The following is a 19,819-nucleotide window of genomic DNA, read 5'->3' as shown; positions in this document are numbered from 1 at the left end:
TCCGGGTCAAACTTGCTTCGAACTTCATAAAAACCGTAACACAAGCCTGGCGCGTTAAAGTCGGATATATTCACCTTCGTGTTGTCGCCACTGACTCATTTTAACGAACTGAATCCGAGCTAACCGTCGGCTGCATTCAGACATGGCGGGTTTACCACCCGGAGACCCGCAGTTGGTCTCAATGATCGTCAGTCATTTAAAAACACAAGGGCTCTTCGACCAGTTCAGGAGGGACTGCCTGGCAGACGTCGACACGAAGGTAACGGTTGGAAACATTTCTAACGTTTCACCTCCGAGTGTGAAGCCACTTCTGATTTGTCTTGTGTCTGATAACGTGACCGGTTTTGGGAAACATTGAAAGCGTTTCTGATTTTCATTCATTTGGATGTTGCATACAATGCAGGTACGGCTGGACAAGTGATGTTGAACCATCACGTTTCACAGTTTTTCACTTTTAGGGCCTTTCTGGATGGTTGGCATGAGTTGTTGTTTTGGGGCAATAGAATAAATTGTAAAATCAACCAATTCTTACTTTTTTATTAAAAAGAAAATTTGTAGGAAATGATTGCAAACTGGTTCTGTTATGTGCTGTCCTTGCGATGACGGTGAAAAGTGCAGATAATACCATTAAACGCCGCTATTACACTAAATAAGGACATTTGGGCTATGCATGAACACATTCCTTTAGTTTGATAAAAAATAAATTCAGAATGAATGAATTCATTTGTCCCACACAGCGATGCTACTTATGTTTGAGGTAGACTAGGCCACAGAGAGTTGGACCTCTCTTGTGAACAAGCTGGAGTTCGGTTTCATGTCAGACTGATACAATTTTGACACAAACAAGAGGCAACGGATGGCAAGGGACAATCTGAGTTTGGTGGCTTGTAGTATTTAAAAGTTTGTAATTTTACAGCTGACTCAAGTTTGCTGTTGCAACAACATAGATGCTAAACTTACTACTTTGATCCTACCTATCCTTACATCCTAACATTTATTAAATTAAACCAGTGGCTACTTTAGCAGATGAGCTCGCCATGTATACTCACATTATACATACTAAACATTAGTTAGGTTGTAATAATCCTGTGATCATTTTATTTTTCTTGCAGCCAGCTTACTTGAACTTGAAACAAAGAGTCGACAACTTTGTCTCGAATCACCTCTCTAACCACACATGGAGCCCTCATTTGAACAAGAACCAGCTGAGAAACAACATCAGGCAACTCGTGCTGCAGTAAGTGAGAACGGAGCATCATCTCCTTTACTTCATCTCTGCTCACGTTAATAGTCCGGCGTCGGAAAGTGTTTTATTCCTTTTTAAGAATTTACGTCTTTTTCTTTTTTGCATGACGTTTTATGTACAAGTAAAGAACCCAAAGTTAAATCTGTTCCTCTTAGATCTGGGATGCTGGAGCAAGGGGTGGACAGGATCGTGGCCCAAGTGGTGGATCCCAAAGTCAACCACCTCTTCAGGCCGCAGGTGGAGCGGGTGGTCCGGGAATTTCTGTCACCTGGCAGCTGCTCTGAGGAGCCGCCGCTGCCACCGCCTTCAACAGAGACCAAACCAGATGTCAGCATTCCTGAGCAAGGTACTACGCTTTTCATCCCTTCATCAGCCAGAATTTTTCTCCTAAATGTTAAAATAAACATACTCTGACTTAAGCTTACCTCTGTAACGTTACATTTTTACAGCCTCGTCGTCTGCTCCGGCTACCACTTCGGCCAGCGACGCCATGTCCATCCTGGACACCATAACCTCTCTCAACCAGGAGGCCAGTGTCAGGGCCAGCTCAGATAGAGGGCGGAGAGGCCAAGACGAGCCCATGCAACTGGTGGAGGACGGCGAGCAGGACATGAGCCTTGACGAGGAAGGAGACGACTACCAAGATGGGAGGATACTTGAGGAGGCAGAGGAGCTGGCGACAGAGGTCCAGGCATTCGAAGTGAAGACGGAGGACTCTCAGGAGCACGTGGATCTGGGGAAGGAAGGGTTAATAGAGGAGGTGAAGATGGAAGAAGATGAGTCGGGAGCTCAGGAGCAAACAGAGGAGGAGAGAGAGAGAGCTGCCAGCAAAACAACAGGAAAACCCACAGAAGAGAAGCAGGAGGAGGATCTGCTGAAATGTGCAAGTCAGGCCAAGCAGAAAGCCAGAGAGAGGATAAAAGAAGGTGAGCTGCTGTCCCGTCACCCTCTGTATGAGCTCTGGGAATATTCTTTATACAACTGCACTTCAGGGATTTATACGCTGAAGCACATAGGCACAGGAATGTTTTTCAACATAATGGTTGAAGTCAAAATTTCCGGATTTGCTTTTTTTATGTTATTATAAGTTTGATATCTTCAGGTCTCGGATCAGTCGACAGTTTTATGCAATTTTAAAGACGTCATCTTAGGAAATTGTGATGAGCATTTTCAAGATTTTCAGATTCGTCAAAGATTAAATTAAAAAAATAGCTTACAGATGAATAGATAACAAAAACATTGATTTGGACCTCATTCAGGTAGGTTTTGTATGCTGCAAATATCAGTAAACATAAAAAATTTAAATAAAAACAATAAGCAATTTATCTGCGTTAGTCCAACAAGATTTAAAATCCTGATGTGTCTTTGCTCTGCAGAATACTTTTTGGAGGACTCTGACCTGGACGGCCTGAGTGACATCACGGTGAGCTCCGTCCACACCAGCGACCTGTCATCATTCGAGGAACAAAGTGACGACGACGAGCTGCTGTCTGATTCTTCTGAAGAGGGAGAACTCCAATCGGACGGTGTCAACCTTTTTGTTCCTGACAAGAGTTTTCAAATTAATTTTTTTAACAGTTCACCGTATCATTAAATGTGAAATATGGTCTCTATATACTCACCAGATCAAGATGAGGGAGCAGAACAGAAACAAGGCAGTGAAGATGCAGAAGAAGAGCGCAAACCTCGCCGCAAGGCTTACGTTCATAAGCCCTTCCTCTACTCGCGCTACTATAGCGACTCGGATGATGAAATCACTGTGGAAGAACGTCGAAGAAGTGCGGTGAGTTGTTTTAATGATAACATTAAAGTACAGCATTAGCAGAGCTTTCATTCAGATCTTTTGTTTATCATTATTGGCTTTTGTCATGGCTGTCTCTGTCTGTGGTCTCATAGGCGAAGGACAAAGAGGAAAGGCTGCTCAAGAGACAGCAGAACAGAGAGCGAATGGAAGAGAAGCGTAAACAGAAAGCAGCTCAGGCTGAAGAACAAGGTATTTTCTGTCTGCCGTATGTGTCTGTCAACTGCTTTCATAGTTGTGGGTCTCAGGGTTTTGTTTCACCCGATGTTTTCTTGTCTCTTTCATTTCGAGTGGAAACAAGAGACATGAAATTCGTACAAAGTCTCTAAATTGCTGCACGTGAAGTCTTCAAAAGAACTTTGTTTACTCTTGACTGTCACATTGTTTACCGGGTTCTGTTTCCTACACAGATCAGAAAAAACAAAAAGGTGGAGACTCTGCCGGGCTGGACGGTCCCAGAGCCAAAGAGGCTCGCAAAGAAAGAAAAGTTCTGGAGAAAAAAGTGGCTCTCAATAGGAAGAGGAAGTTAGACTCAAGGTAGGTAATCAACGACTGCCATGCCAACAGCTTCATCATCATCATCATCAGCTACATCATCCAGCTGCTGCCTAATAAAACAACCACATGTTGAGATATACAATACAGTCTATAAATATAAAATATCTTCATCAATGTCACCCTTCAGAAAAGAGGGAGATGTTTCAAGCAAAAAGAGAGGAGATGCAGAAGGATCCAAGAAAGCGGTAAGTGAAAGCCGTCATGAATGCAACTGATTTTATAGGTAAAAGGTTTGTTCTTTGATTGTGAGTTGTAAAAAGCATTTTTTTTTGTGTTTTGTCATTTTACAAATAGGAAGGGAAATCTACAGCCTCAAAGCCCCCACAACCGAAATTGCTAAAAAATCTGTCAGAATCTACATCGTCTGATGAAAGGCACAGAAGGATGAGCGGCAGCGTCTCAGAGGACTCTTGTGAAACCAAAAAGCTCTCTGAGAAAAGCCGGACTCACTCCTTCATCCTGGAGTTGGAGCAGGGATCCCAAGAGGCTCTCAAACAGCGCTCGGTTGGGAAGTTTGATAGGTTGGCCCGTAAGGAACTTCACTTAAAAGAACGCAAAGAGAAGGAACGCAGCTTATCAGATGAACGCGCCAAACCAACAAAACAAAAGCAGGAGAAAAAACCTGAACATCAGGCAGATGAAGCTCAGCAGAAGGAAGGTGCCGCTGCTAAAGTGACCTCTGAAGAGAAAGGTGAGAAGAAACTTAAGATTAAAAGTGAGAAGAAAATGGCTGCAACCCCAAGAGAAGGAAAGTCATCTCTGTGTGACGGCGTGACAGACGATGGTCCAAAAGATGCTGCTATCAAGAAGTCAAAAGCTCCATCTGTGGAGACTGTCAAAGCAGACAAGGACAAAAGTAGGGAAAAGGAGAAAGATAAGGATAAGAGCAAGGAAAAGGCCAAGGGAGAGAGAACCTCAGCGAAAAGTGATTTCAAGCAGCTGCTCCGTCCTGATTCTGCCTGCTCTTCTGAGGATCGGTCTGACATGGAGCCCGGGTTCGACAGCAGCAAGAAGAAAGATAAACACTCCAAGGAAGTCCTGAAAAGGTCAAAGAGTCACATTGAGGACAGGCCGGGAGACAAACTCAAATCTAAAACTGATAATAAAGACGGTGAGAAGGAAAAGACTAAAGCAGACCAGGACAGCCAGAAATTAAACAAGTCCAGCTCTGAAATGGACAAAGATCCAAAAAGGGCCAAGCCAACAGATAAAGGAAGAATCGTGGAAAAATCTAAATCCAAATCCAAAGAGGAAACAAAGACTCTATTGTTACCGAAGACGGATAATAAAGTTCAGAGTTCAGAAGTCAAAAGCCCAGGAGGCGCTCCCATCAGCAAACCTGAGAAGAAGAAAGAGGGAAACGCAAAGGAACAGAGGAAAGCCTCAGAGGAACCTCTCCATGAGAAATCTGAACCTAAGAGTGGAAAGAAAAAACCGGAGAAGAAGGATAAAGCCCCAGAAAAGAAAGACGATGACCAAGAAGAGAAGAAAACACCCCGAGAAGACAAACTGGAAAAGTCTGATAAATCTTCAAAGTCTTCAGTTTCCTCGCTGGATGCCGAGGAGCAGCCGAAGAAACGCTCTCTTCTCCAAGACGCGAGCACGGACTCCGACCCCGTCACCACCACCACCACCACGGTCACCACCTCGTTCTCGGACGATACTTGTGACGCACTAAGCGACATCACCCCCGAGCCGCTGGAAGGGGAAACCGAGTCGCAGCTGAGCGACGCGCCGGCTCTGCCGGCCGAGGCCGACGCTCTGCTGGCTCTCATGGACGTGTGCAGCTCGGAGGAGGCGAGACTGGCGCCTGAGAGCAGTCGGGAGGAGGCGGTGCCCGAGATGACTCTGCACGACGTGGATATGAAGATGAAAGAGGCCGCTCTGACTCTGCTCTCCATGGATCCTGACAGTACAGTGTCTGCCGCCTTAATTTGCCACGATGCCATCTCACAAGACCAGGAGGTGAATCCGACTGCCGCACTGCAAACCACTGAAACCACTGCAGCTGAACACGAAGAGCCTTCTACGGAAGTGGAAACCACTGAAACCACTGCAGCTGAACACGGAGAGCCTCTTACGGAAGTGGAAACCACTGAAACCACTGCAGCTGAACACGGAGAGGCTCCTGTGGAAGTGGAAACCACTGCAGCTGAACACGGAGAGCCTCCTATGGAAGTGGAAACCACTGCAGCTGAACACGGAGAGCCTCCTATGGAAATGCAAATCGCTGCTGAAGCGGAGTTTACATCCTCTGAGCCGTCGCAACAATCTGTCAATGAAAAACCAAACGCTGCAGGTGAACTACACAGCGGCGATGGTAAAATGTGTGTATTAACATGTCTGAATGTTTCACTCAGTAGAAATGTGTCTCCCTTACAGATGTGACTGAAGATTCAGAGAAAGAAATGAATGCGACGACGGCTGAAGTGTCTGAGTCTCTGGCACCACAGGTAAATAAGAAATACACGTCACATTTGTAAATTGCCGTTGTCCTGTTAAGGGATGAAGTCATCCTTCCTTTGGCTTCTGTTTAGCCTTTTTGGACTATTTCCCTGTGAGCTTCTTATGACTCACAAATATGTCATTGTTGGACAAGTAGTACTTTCTTAAGTGTTATTGTGTTATGGAAAAATGTTCTGTCTTCTACATAGGAGGTTGACACCACCTCAAATGACTGCCAGGCTCTTTTAAATGAGGCTGAAGCCCAATGTGCAGCTGTTGCTTCTGAAGCACAGCCAGAAGTAGACACGGCACCAACAGCAGAATCTGCCAAAGAAGGTAACATTTTCTTTTCGCCTTTTTAAGCTTCAATTGAACGACACAATTCAAATGTCTTGTGATTTTTTTAATTTTTTTTTTTAAATCTGAAGTTTGTGGTTTGATGCAATATGTTTTTATTGACCAGGCATCATCTGTTCGTCAACACCTTTTACTTTCTGTAATATTTCAGCTGGTGGTGCTGTTGTGTCTGAAGCAGACGAGGTCAGAGGAACCACTGATGAAAGCACAACTGCAGTTGCTTCTGAAACCCCTGAAAGAGCCTCAGAAATGACCACTGAACAAGGCGAGTGCTTCAAATCATTCTTTAAAAAACAAAAAAAAGAACATCATGAGTTTTCCTTGACTGTTAACTTAACGTCCCATCGCTACTTTAGAGCAAACTGAGCCAAACGTTAACGACACAGAGACGAGCCCAAAGGTGAGTTACCGTTCAGGATTTATAAATTCTAATTCTATACTTCTTAATATTTACATGCCAAGCTAATAAAGTCATCTCTCTTTGAAAACAGCCAGAGGAAGTGGTAGCTGAGGACAACCAGGCCAAGATGGACGTAGATGATAGTAAATATTTTCTCTCGTCGGACTTAGATTTAAAAACATCTTACTACTGGAAGTGCAAAGGCAATATTTATTTAACCTTACTTCTTCTTTTCACCACTAGGTGAAGCTGAGAGCAAGACAGTGGAGGAAGAAAATGTTGCAACCGAGAAGATTGACCCACACACTGTAAGTGTTCAACCTCAGTCATGCTCACTTGTGTAACAATAACACCCAGCATTTCTCTCTGATCTATATGTCCTGTCTGCCCACTGAATATGTATTATCTCTTTTTTTTATCTTTGTAAATGATGTTCAGGTGGAGCACAATGTCCTTCAGAAGACTGAGGAGATCAGAGAAAGTGGATCTGAGAGTCAGTCCAAACTGGTCAAACAAATCAGTGAGTTTGACTTTTCCTCCTGCTGCTAACGTCGGCGTACAATTAAGATATTTACAGGCTGTCCTCTGAAGAAGCTGAAACTGGGACTGAATTGTTTTTATGTTATGCTTATTCTTATTCCTCAATGTAGACGTTGGCCCTTTTGCAGGTGATTTCAGTCACTGATATTTGTGTGTGTTACTCAGGTAACGTCTCCAGTGCAGACAGTCAGGAGGATGAGAAGGGATCCGACTTGTCAGAAAAGGTAACGCCAAACAGCTCGTTTGAAATTCAGCTCTTGCATATTTTTGAGAGCTGCAGGTATCAATACAGAGCCCCGCCCTCTGTGCTCACACTTCTTTCTGTGATGTAGGAAGAGAAGACGGTGGGAAGAGGAAGGCGTAAACGAAAGTTGGCCACTCAGAAAGTTGTAGCAGTAGAAGAATGTGGTGAGATTTTTCATTCCATCATTTCAAGATATTAACTTGATTTCTCAAAGTCTGGGAACATTTTAAATTTTCAGTAAAATGTAAAAACTATTATTAATTAGTTAGCTGAAGACATCGGGTCACAAAATAGTAATATTATGATCTAGTTTGTAAATTATATCTTAATCATGTGTGGATAAAATGATTCCATCTAAGAGCTCACCACTTCCAGCTTATTATTATTATAATTATTATAATTATTATTATTATTATTATTATATTTGTAATTGTATGGAGTAATGTGTTTTATGTGTCTGTAACTGATCAGGGGATGAAAAGGAAAGTAAAGAACAACCGTCTGCTGAGGTAAATACAGCCTTTTTTATAAAACAATCATGTAAAATGTGTGCTTTGTTTTCTTGTTTGGGGTTTTGAAACCTTATAAAATACATAAATTCCATTTTGCTTATATATTTGACATCTCTATCTATTGATTTGCTCAGGAGAAGGTTGTGGAGGTCAGGACACCACGCAGGGGTCGGTCCTCCAAAACCAGCGAGGAGGCAGAGAAGGACCGACCTAAAGAACCTGAGAAGTTACAGGAAACTTCAAGCTGCTTGGGAAGAGTTTCAGAAGCTGCAGCAAAAGAGGCCACTGCTGGTAAAATGAGCCAACACGGATGTTGTTTGAGTCTGAAATAGGTTTTATGATTTGCAGTGGAATATATTTTAGAGATTGGTGAATATTTAGGTCTGAATGAATGTGTTTTATTGATCAGGAATTGTTTACTTTTCGTCCTAGTTAAGAGCCATACAAAAGAGTTGGTCATGTTTACAATATAAATGATCAAGGAACATTGAAATGTTTAATACTGGGATTCATTTTACAAATATTTGATTTGTCATAGTTTTTTTTTTTCTGTTTTTCTTTTTTGGATGGCCTGCTCTTATTATTTGATTATTATTTATTCCTCTGTTTGAGAAGTTGTGTAGTGCTGCAGAGTAAAATACTCAAAGAGGCATATCTCTGTTTTCTATGATTTTGCTATTATTATTTATTTTTCATCTCAGATAATCAGAAGAAGGCTGAGAATCAGGACAACGAGCGTCAAGGAGTCGATCTGCTGTCTCCTGTTCCAGAAGGAACTGAAGCTGCAGGAGGCTCTGAAGAGACCACCGACACGCGTAGGTTCATCTTTAATTGGGCTTCCTGTGTCTTCAAATGGCTCAAAGAGCTGTACACATTATGAATGTGAATAACAATATGAAGAGGTGTGGCTACTTGTCTGCCGGAGCATGCATTACAGTCTAAAGACTAAATGAGCCAAACCTCAACAGCTAACTGCTGCATTTCCTCACAAGATGTTTTGTTTCTGTCATCACGGTTAACAGATTGTAAATTAGAATGAATGAGTAATTTTGCAATGAGAGTTGACACAAGGGAAGGCTGGCCGCTTTGATACGAGTTCAACCGCACAACATATTTATTTATGCTGTCGCCGTTTGTCTATTAAAAAAAATAATTTTGATGATATTTCTATTTCAGGCAAACCAGCAATGAAGAGGAAGAGATCAGAGGAAATGGAGGAATCTGTGGAAGAATCTGTGGCGGAAACAAAGGAAGAAACTATGGAGGTGAGATTTGTCATCCCTGTGGATTAAAAGATCCTGGTCTGCACTCCCGCCGTCTGAATTCAGATTCACTTCTCTCAAGGTGTGTCTTGATGTGGTGTAACATATAATATATAATTCTACAGGCTGAAGTGGAGCAAAAGAAGGACAACAGCCAACAGGAACCGAGTGTGGAACCGAGTGTGGAACCGAGTGTGGAACCGAGTGTGGAACCGAGTGTGGAACCGAGTGTGGAACCGAGTGTGGAACCGAGTGTGGAACAAGCTGACAGTGGTGGTGAGAGAGAACACACTCACTTTAAACATTACTGTGCAGGTTCTTGAATACTGCGTCTAAAACACACAAACTATTTATTATTATTCAATATTATTTAATTTTAAGTACATAAGTGATTTGTTGGTTAAAGATAAAACATATCAGTGTTATGGATGAGCACATACGAGTCATAACAGTTTGGTCATTTAAAATATATTTATTAAGTTTTTACATAAAATTGTATTGCTCCAGTGAACTCCAGTGTTACTCCTTTTATCATCTTGCTGACAGATAAAAAGGACAAAAAGGCCGAAGAAAGCGAGCAGAATGATGATGATGAGGATGGTGAGAAAGAGGAGGAAGGAAAAGGAACTGCAACCAGAGCGACCACACGGGCAGCATCTCGCCTGGAGGCCGAAAGGTAATTCTACAGCTCATGGACACAAATGAGCAACAATGATACTAATATAAATGCACTAATGAGGGGAAATATCATCACTTCAATATCAGGACTGCATATTATTATGGACCCATAATTCAAACTTAACTGAAACGCCATTATTTGATTTAATTACAATTAAATCTTAAAAATGTTGACAAAACACAATGTATAACACAACTATATATAGTGTGACAGTTTAGAGTCACGGTTATGAGACGCTGTCATCCTGTGAAGTGATGAATGACACTGTTTGTTTTAGTGCTGAATGTTTGCACTCTGAAGCACCCGGCAGGCATCATCAGTGTCACATCCTATTAAAGGAAAGCGGGGGGACGATTTCGCACTACGGCAACTGTTGTTCCACGTTTGTTTTTACTCCTCAGAAACAGGCCAAGTAAACCATCCACCCGGGCAAGTCGACAGAACGGGAAAGAGGAGACCGCAGCTGGCACGCGGTGAGTTTGTCTCATTGAGGTTCAGCAGAACGAACAAGCTTGAAGGGGAATCCGACCGAAACCGGCCGCCCGGTCGCTGCTCTGTGAAAGACCACATTTTACCAAAAGCTTTCCCGGAATGGCCGGCCAGCAGACTTAATGCACACGTTCTCGCTGTGTCAGAACCTCTGCACCAAGTATTTTTTAAAAGGTATTGAGTGTGGGCACTCTTTGGTTGAACATGAAAGGAATCTATTACCAAATAAAGCCTGTGTGGTCGTAGTGTTCACCGCTCTCCTCGCAAGACTTTTAACCGTTTTTTAAAATGGAAGCAACACGCTTTGTTGAAGGTGAGAGAAAACAACTTTTCAAAATTAGTTTAAAAAGGTTGAACTTTCAGTTTATGTAAATCTCTGTCTCATCAACAACAACCAATTCCTATATCTTTAAGGGAAGACACTTGATTATTTTTTTTTATTACGACAGTAAACCATCTATATCTATATTTTCTCTGGGGTTTTGTCTGTGTGACAAGGAGATTTTATCAAATGTTCATACATTTTGCTTCTGTACGTCTTTTTAAAAAGGTGCTATTATGAATTTCTATTAAGGGGAATGTGGACACACCAAGTTCACTTGCATGTTGTAACGGAGTACTTGTTATTGCAACACTTTTCCCGGGTTACTCTTGAATTAACAAAGACGGGGTTTTACAGCACCTAAATATGACACTTTAGTCAAACGAGCTGACACTTGTTCCTTGTTTCCCTCCCGCAGCGGGACGAGGGGCCAGGCAGCGGCGGCGGCGAAGGGGGGCCGCAAACGGGAGGCCAGCCCCCCTGCGGTGCGAACACGGGGTGGACAGAAATCAGAGGAGCCCCCTTCCAAGAGAGCCAAACGCTAAACCCTCAGACAGCATTGGACTGATTTGCCGCAGCAGCGTTTTCTCTGCACACCATATTCAAGTCAGTTTTTGTCATCGGGGCTGTCGGAGAGCCTCGGCAGTCAGTTAGCACGTAGAGACGTTTCTGTTTCATTTAAAAAGCGCTGGATAGTATTATGCTCTCTCTCCTCTGACGGTCGAGTGTGAACCTGAGGATCTGTGTAGGAATCCTTCTCCTGCATATGCATATGGTTTGGATCAGACTTCATCATTCCTCCGTTTATTCAGTAATGTGCAGTGAATCATAGTGTTTCAGCTCAATCGAAGGCCCGACGTGCAGCCGAGCCGTGCTTCAAGATAAAAGAGGGTGAACTGACTTTAGAGGCCAGAGTTGTGTCTCCGTTCCAAATCCAAACACTTATACGTGGAAATCACTGTGAAACATCTTTGTGTTCATTGTGAATTTTTATTTTTCAATATTCATTCTGTGAATGAAAGGAATTTTCCTCCCACTTTTTTAAGTTTGTGATTTTATATGTAATATCCAAAAGTTGTGGGAAGTTTTTTTTTTTATATATATAACAGCAGGATACGTCACGTTTCTCTATAAACAGAATTGTCTTCATAACATATTTGTAACAACGCACTGCAGACTAACAACTGTTTCTATATGGCGGTAATCTAGTTATTTGTATTGTTTTAGAGTTAACTGTTTCTCAATACAATTGTGTTAGATGTCTCGCCTACCTGCAAGACATGTAAAAATACTGAATAGTGCAACTTCAGATTCTTATTTCAGTCAGATATGCATTTCTGTTTCAAAAATACAATTTGCTATCATTTGCTTCTGGGAAATCTCACTTTCAAATGTTTAGATTTGTTTTAATTTTTTTAGTAAAGTCACAGACCAATGGTAAAAACAGAAGACTAAACAGTTTATTTTCTTCAGATTGTGCATAGCGGTTTTAAGCTGTGCTGCTTCTGTTTTTCAAAACTCTAAAAATCTGAAATATTTGTTTATGAAAAGATAAAATAGTGCTCAGGGTAGAATATCCAGATTGGAAGCAATTCACCCTTATTATGTCTTGAACGTTATCTCCTCTGAGTTTCCTAAATGGATGTGCTGTCTGTGAATGTGTAAATAGCCTTAAGACATTAACCAATTGCCCCTGAGAGCAAGAAGAGGAGAGGACATTCCTGCTCGCTAATGGGGGATAAAACTGACAAACTCTGAATGAAATATTCCACCGTCATTAACAGATTAGGAGGCTTTAATCGCTGCACCTGAAGTTACGCGATCCAGAAAGCTCCGAGAGGAGTTACAGAGAGACAGAGTTCTCTGGGTGAGTCTCGGCCCATTCCTGTGGATTGCTAAATTTGACTCCTTAAAGGTGTACCTCTCCCAGGTATTTCCTGGAGCCTTAAAATATTAGCTCTCATTTAAAGGCTTGGATCAGCTTTCCTTCAGCCACCAGGTCTGGCAGACAAACAGCGCTCCTTTCACTCACTTGAGACGTCATTTTATTATACGTCGTTTGCATTGTAGTGCAAAATGATTTTTTGGATTCGCCAGGCAGGTTTCTGCTGCTGAGAATCAGCAGTTTGAGGCACATTAGCCTGATTTATAGGCAGCATGTTTTATGTATGAGATGGAGAAATGCTTTCAGCCCAGCGGGGACCTCACACAGCAAGAATTTAGAAAGGTGGAGAAAGCAGCAGCACGGCAAAGAATCTAAATATATTTCATTTATGGCTGCTGCTAAATTATGGAGACATTTACTGACCTGCTTTTAGGTGCTTTGAATCTGTTGTACCTGAACGTGTTTTCACACAGACTGAAAGAAAAGACGTGTCTGCTCTCAATCAACCAAGTCAAGCGTTTACTGGTTTTCAACGTGGTCTTCATCAGGATCGTGTCTGAATCGTTTCTAGTTTTTTTAAATATCAGTTATGTCACTTATAGATTAACTCTACAAAATGTTTTTACAGATAACATTTACTTAATTTGGTGAGTAAAGAAAATCAACAGGAGACCTTTAAATACATATTCATGGAGCCCATAGTCCACAAGGAGATGAACAGAAAATGTATCAGCGGTTTTTAAGCAGAAATGACAAATATTTGCAGTTTCTAGTTGCTTACAAATTGTCTCATGTGAATATTGTATTTTTCCCTTTTTTTGCATTCCATAGACACATTAAGACGTTGAGAAAACCCTCGACGTATTAATTGATAACGACAATAATTGTTGTTTGCAGTTCTTCACATTACAACCAACTGGTCACAACGTCCTTTAGTAAGTCTGATGTTTTAATGTCAATCCATCAACAAGTGAAAAGGCTCAATCTCCATTCAGAAAAGGGCTACATATTTACAATATAATTATCCATAAATAATATGATACAGGAGAATTCTACTAAAAAATGAGAATTAAAGAAAAGATTCAACCTTTAACTCACTGACTAATGGTTAAGATGAAACCCTGTATTGGGCATTATTTGTATGTGGTTCCATACCAGAGGGTATGTTGTCTTTAGTCAAAACTATTTTGAAAAGATTAAGATAATGTTGTTGTAAACTTAGTATTGATGGAGATCTACAAGCCAGTGTATTAATAAGTAACGTATACACGTAGAAGTCCCGCATTAACATTTTTACTCTCGTAAAAAGTACTTAAGTATTAGTATCAGCGTAAAATTAATATGCTGAGTGGTGTGCGTTATATTATTGGATTCGCAGTACAGTGTGGGTCTCTTTCCAATGGGTGGTGCAGGTCATGTGGATTCTGGCAGGACACACTGCACCGCCCTCACTTCAGCATCTCCATGTGAACGAGAAGAAGAAGAAGAAAAGGAAAAAACGAGGACTATGATACAAGACACCAGCAACATAAGCGGCCTCAAACCTCCTCACTTCTCCTCACTTTCTGCCGGTGGGCCGCGCTGCAGTGTATCCAGCAGAGAGCCTGTGGAGAGATGGCGGTTTCACACAGCTGTCAAAGGGAATCGAGGTAACTGCGGAGGGGATCCTCGCCGGCTGCAGGGATCAGGGGGCTCAGTCCTGCTGCTGCTGCCGCTCTGCACTGGGAGTGGTCTTTCCTCTACTGGGGATTTGGCCAGCGCCGAACATAATGCTCCCCCATTCAGCCGCTCCTCTCTCAAGACATAAAAGTTAACAGGTGTTTAACGTCAGAAGTGTTTCATGCGAGAGTCCTAGAAATAGCCAGCGACAGGCAGCAGGAAAGGGGTGATGGCTTCGTCTTTTTTTCTTTCTCTCCTTTTTCGCAGTTGAAATAGTTCTGCAGTCGAGTTGAGATTTGGATCGACTGACGGCGGCTGAGGCTGCGACGAGCACACGCAAGAGTGCTGGATCACTTCTATCATACACGTTTGCTTCCCAACACGTTGGAGTCAAATCAAGTCGTCGCAGCGTGTCACTGTTGTAGGAAGTCAAACAAGCATCTTATGTCTGGTCTTGCCCAATATAGAATTAAAAGAATAATCTTAACCTTGATTCTTAACTTTATGATGCAAATTACATTTCATATCTACATATGTGATAAGTATTTCTTACAACATGCAATAGTTGTAATTAAAAAGCAATTTTAGAGTTTTGAGAAAAACATCCTTAGATATGATTTGACAAAGTGTAAAGCTGCTACTATTAGTCAATAGACAGAAAAGTCATTAGAGTCTGTTTTGGTAATCATTGTTTTTTCTGAAAGCAAAACTAACATTTGTTTTACTGTTTTTAGCATCTTAAATGTGATTATTAGATTAGTTTGTCATTTATTAAACTAAATATTTGTGGGTTTTTAATAAGATTTGATTGACAAACTTTCTCCAGATTGATTCAAACTTTGCTAAGCTCTGATTAGTGCACGAGATGTAAGCCACATAACCTTTTTACAACTGAAGCTGCTGCTTTAAATATATTCACGCAGCACAAAATGTGTATTAGTCTGCAGCTGAAAACAGCCGCAATAAAAGCACCATTTACTTCTGTTTGAGTAACACGTGATCAAAGCTACAGTACCAAAAGAATCCATGGGCTGATAGATGACAGCCCTAATGCCGTACTCTAAACCGTAAACACCTGTCAGGAAGGTAAATCTGTTATCTGCAAATATCCAAAACGCAGAGCTGGACTGCTGCAGCCGCCGTCGGTGACACGGAGAGCAAAGGCCCCTGATGTCTCAACTCCTAAATGATGCTTGAAGTTGTCATAACCACATCAACTCCTACGTTCAAAAAGTGGTATTGGCACATGTGACGTAAAACCCCCTGAAAGCAGGCCGCTGCTTCTTGAAGGACGTCTTCATTTAGGCGTGAGTGGAGGAGAAAAGGAGCCGGTCACAGAGACCTGAGCGGGCAGCCAAAGCCTCTCCAGGACCTGAGACGCCTTTCACGATGCGCTTGAGCTGCATGCATTATCTGTTGCGTGCCAGAGGCGTCTGGAAGCTCGTCTGTCAGCACGGCAGAGCCCAAAGATAAACTATAAATCACGCCTGCGCTATCTACACACATTAATTGGACTGTAACAGCGGGCTACCCCCCCCCCCCCCCCCCCCCCCCCACACACACACACACACTTCTGCTCTTGTGTCTGCAGTAATGCAGCCCTTGCTGAGATGTTTTGAATAGCTTCCAAGAGGCGCAGGAACTTCTCCCCGCTCGTCTCTTGCTTCAATTTACTGTATTAAGTGTTCTGTCCCAAGGGCTCTTCCATTTAGTGCTCCATCGCATGCGAGGGTAATTTTTCTTTAGGAGGGAGGGTTCAATTGTAACTTGGGCGACTAAAAGCATACTTAAAGCTGGCAGTAGCCCCTCTCCCTCCTGGTTCCTTCCACTTTCCAATCTTGAGGTTGATTAAGGGTGCTATCATGGTGGATCTGATATTTGGTGAGAAATCTACAGGGCATTTTGGGAGCATTTACTGCAAATGACTCTTGGCAGTGCCCTCATGTATTGCTCCATCTGAACACAATTTGGCAGCTATTCTCACCGAAGAGGAAAGGGGGGGTGCATGGCGTGCTGTGAGCCTCCTTCTCCATACCAGCATGCAAGAATTCAAGACCTGTCATGAACACACCCAGGAGAGAGGAGGGGAAACAGAGACGTTACCACGGGCGACCGGCCTGTTACTGCATCAGGCGTGATTTCTTCTCTCAAACGCCAGATTACAGTTACAAGAAGTGGCAGCAAAGAGAGGAGCCGGCGGGCGGAGGAGCAGACGTAATAGTCTAATGTGCCATTAAAGTGTATTTCTTTACTGGAAAGGTGGTGGGATTTTCACCCCGGTGTCAAACTGGAGGGGCGCAGACAAAGAGTCTGGGCACAGAAAAAGAGAAGAAAATATAGCTTTTTTTTCCCCCGGCAAGGCTATTATGTAGTGATCATCTCGTCTTTCCATGACGGCAGCTTCTCGTCCTCGCCACCAGAGGGCGACGTCTTGCTCATCAACAGCAAACCAGTTTCAGCGTCATGACTGTGTACACACACACACACACACACACACACACACACACACACACACACACACACACACACACACACACACACACACACACACACACACACACACACACACACACACACACACACACACACACACACACACACACACACACACACACACACAGGTTTATATAGACAGCAGTCCAGTGTAAGTGTATTTTTCATCTTGTTTTTTCTTTTTTTGGTTCACCCAATATTAGTAAAGAAACAATTAATTGATTTTTCCTCAAGAAAGAAGAATGTTAAAAAATAAATGTATTATTTAGGTCATTCCTCAAGAAGAAATATGATACATTCACAGGTTCCAGCTACTGAAATATGAAGATTTTCTGCCTTTTCCCATTTCATGTTATTGTAAATTGAATGTATGCAGCTTTAGACAGAACAAGACCTTTGAGGACCTTACATTGGGGCTCTGGGATCTTTTAATGACCATTTGTTCTTCTATTTTCTAAAGAGACTTAATGAGAATTCATTTGTTTTAAATGTAAAAAAGAAAATAATCCTTAGCTGCAGCGCTATGCTTTATGCATCTTTCCTTTATTTATTGTATATTGTTAAGTCTTTGCCAGATATGATTTGGTATTCAAAACATAATAAAAAATTACAAGACTAAAGCCGAGATCACTGCAATAAAATAACCAACTAATATGTTTAAAAGTTAATGTTGCCACAGACACATATTAAAAACCACATCAGGCTATAAAATATGAAGCATCATTATGAAGTAGCTCCACCTCACTATTTAAGTACTGCTCACATTATATTGTAAAAGTTCTGGAATAATACTGAATAATGTCATATTACACTGACATTTTGATTCATGAGTACTTTTGCTGTTTTGTTTTAACATCTCAAAGCATTTTGAATGCACAACTTGTACTATTGTAACTGTGTACTTTGACTTATATGAATGATCATTATACTGCACATGAATGTATGAATGAATGTGCTTTTACTACTGTCATCCCCTTCAAAAAGACAACCTGCTGACATGAAACACTAAATGTTACATTAATTACAGAAGTAAATCTTAGGACATGACAAAGTTACTTGTACGTTACTTTCTTTAGAGCTAGTTAGAATAGCAATAGTTTCTTCCGTTGCTTTTGTAGCTTCTTCAAATCAATAAATATGTAAATAAACTTACTCAGATGAGCACTTTCCCTGCACTATAAGTGTGAATCCCATCAAACCAGCGGTGTATCTGTTTTAAATGCCCCTGCAGTTGTCTGAATGAAAACCAAGCTGCTGTTTACATTTCCTGCCACTTACAGCTACTTACTGCTTATTACTCTTCCTCGCAGTGTGGTTACCAAAACACAGAGTAACCCGTGGAGCTCTGCTCGACATCACATTGATAGGCGCACACTGACTCACTTTGTTGGAGAATTGGCAGACAGATGTATTTATTTTCCATTTTTTCTCTCAGGGTAAAGCGGACCGTGTGCGGGTCAGTGAGGTTGGTTTTTAGGATAAAAGACAACAGTAATGCGCAGAGAGAAAGAAGAAGAAAAACCCCTCGACATGAGCATTTTAAAACGATTTGATGTACCACTTGTGTGTTGGCCTTGGGAGGAATGAGTTTCTAAAGGGCAGGGTGTGTGAAAATATCCAGACATGTCAGTGGTTTGTGCTTTTCCTTTTTCCTAGTTGTGTTTTCACTGTGGTGATCCAAGCCTTCATCCTGGAGGTCACATCCAGCCCTGAAACAATGCCACATCATTTCATTACATTTATTTCCACTGAGCAGTTAAACCGACAGTGTTTAGTTGATTAAAATATGTTTTTTTTTAAATAAAAGCAGATGTCTTTCTTGGCGTAACTAAAGTATGTAATGTCCCAATATCTACTATTATAATTAATAGTGCAAAATATATTGCACAGAGTGAAGTTCAGTGTTTTGACCCCAAAGGAAGATGTCAAAAAGTCAAGTAAAAGAGGTATTTTCAGTGGCCACTAGATGGTATAATGTATGCACGCAACGGGGTTGCACAAGGTGACAGCAGCATGGAGCTGGTTTCAAATTATGAGACTTACAGACATTTAAAAAAAAAAAAAATCTATTTTCTTTATCATTCTTATGAAGTTGAAGACGACACATCTTTATAAGCTTTATCATTTGTGCACCACTTGTTTTTTGGGGAATAAATGTTCGAAATAAAGTAACAGAGGAGAGAAATGATTCATCATTTATTCTACGGGTCAATGTTTAACATTAACACACGATGATTTAATTCACCTTTTTTTACTAACTTTTACCAGCAGCCGCCGAATGAAGTGGAGACCTCACGCGACTGGGAATAGTGACACAGCTTCAGATCGATTATATATATATATATATATATATATATATATATATATATATATATATATATATATATATATATATATATATATATATATATATATATATACATATATATATACACACATATATATATATATATATATATATATATATATATATATATATATATATATATATATATATATATACATATATATATACAGACATATACAGACATATACAGACATATACACACACATTAAAAGTAATTTATGTTGAAAGTCAAGTCGTTTGTCTCATAGTCAGCTGTAACGCGCTCAGTGTGTTGGTTTATTCAGACGGGTCACGTGCAGAAAATACAACACGTCTCAAAAGACTAATGATGTAAATCAAACAGAGACAAAACAACAATATTCATATTTCCATTTTTCTTTAGTTTTCGATTTTTCTATTGTTTTGTTATTAACGTTTTATTTAAAACAACAACAGTGGAACAGGTTAGCAGTAGTATTATTATTGGTAGAATTATTACTATGATTATTATCATTAGGCCTCCTATTAGAATTATAATACTTAAATGGTGTTGTAAATGTATTATTTAATGCCTTATTTTATTAAACATAACTTGTATCGA

The 19,819-nt window shown here is 41.1% G+C and overlaps 1 protein-coding gene across 1 annotated transcript; it reads left to right on the top strand.

Moving 5' to 3' along the window:
- The first annotated feature begins 17 nt into the window (after positions 1-17).
- On the top strand, positions 18-11,760 carry bod1l1 (biorientation of chromosomes in cell division 1-like 1). The gene is made up of 27 exons (XM_068592671.1): positions 18-259; positions 1,113-1,237; positions 1,402-1,592; positions 1,696-2,172; positions 2,623-2,772; positions 2,872-3,029; positions 3,143-3,239; positions 3,458-3,584; positions 3,733-3,790; positions 3,900-5,904; positions 5,988-6,058; positions 6,260-6,386; positions 6,559-6,672; positions 6,764-6,807; positions 6,899-6,950; positions 7,051-7,115; positions 7,246-7,327; positions 7,513-7,571; positions 7,680-7,755; positions 8,063-8,100; positions 8,238-8,394; positions 8,805-8,918; positions 9,280-9,368; positions 9,491-9,641; positions 9,912-10,041; positions 10,446-10,517; positions 11,274-11,760. Exons 1-27 carry the CDS (start codon positions 143-145, stop codon positions 11,398-11,400), a joined length of 5,073 nt encoding a protein of 1,690 aa, XP_068448772.1. The 5' UTR covers positions 18-142; the 3' UTR covers positions 11,401-11,760.
- The last annotated feature ends 8,059 nt before the right edge of the window (positions 11,761-19,819 follow it).

The sequence above is a fragment of the Clinocottus analis genome, unplaced genomic scaffold, assembly GCF_023055335.1.
Source record: "Clinocottus analis isolate CAN_PGR_092001 unplaced genomic scaffold, fCliAna1.0.p SCAF_10, whole genome shotgun sequence".
Taxonomy (NCBI): domain Eukaryota; kingdom Metazoa; phylum Chordata; class Actinopteri; order Perciformes; family Cottidae; genus Clinocottus; species Clinocottus analis.
Note: the sequence above shows the minus strand (reverse complement) of the source record. Positions and strands in the feature narration are given on the sequence as shown.

Excerpts from the sequence above, each read along its gene's own strand:
- bod1l1 (XM_068592671.1), top strand. The coding sequence starts at position 143 with ATGGCGGGTTTACCACCCGGAGACCCGCAGTTGGTCTCAATGATCGTC. Across the intron at positions 1,593-1,695 it reads TGTCAGCATTCCTGAGCAAG|CCTCGTCGTCTGCTCCGGCT; the intron begins GTACTACGCTTT and ends ACATTTTTACAG. Across the intron at positions 2,173-2,622 it reads CAGAGAGAGGATAAAAGAAG|AATACTTTTTGGAGGACTCT; the intron begins GTGAGCTGCTGT and ends TTTGCTCTGCAG.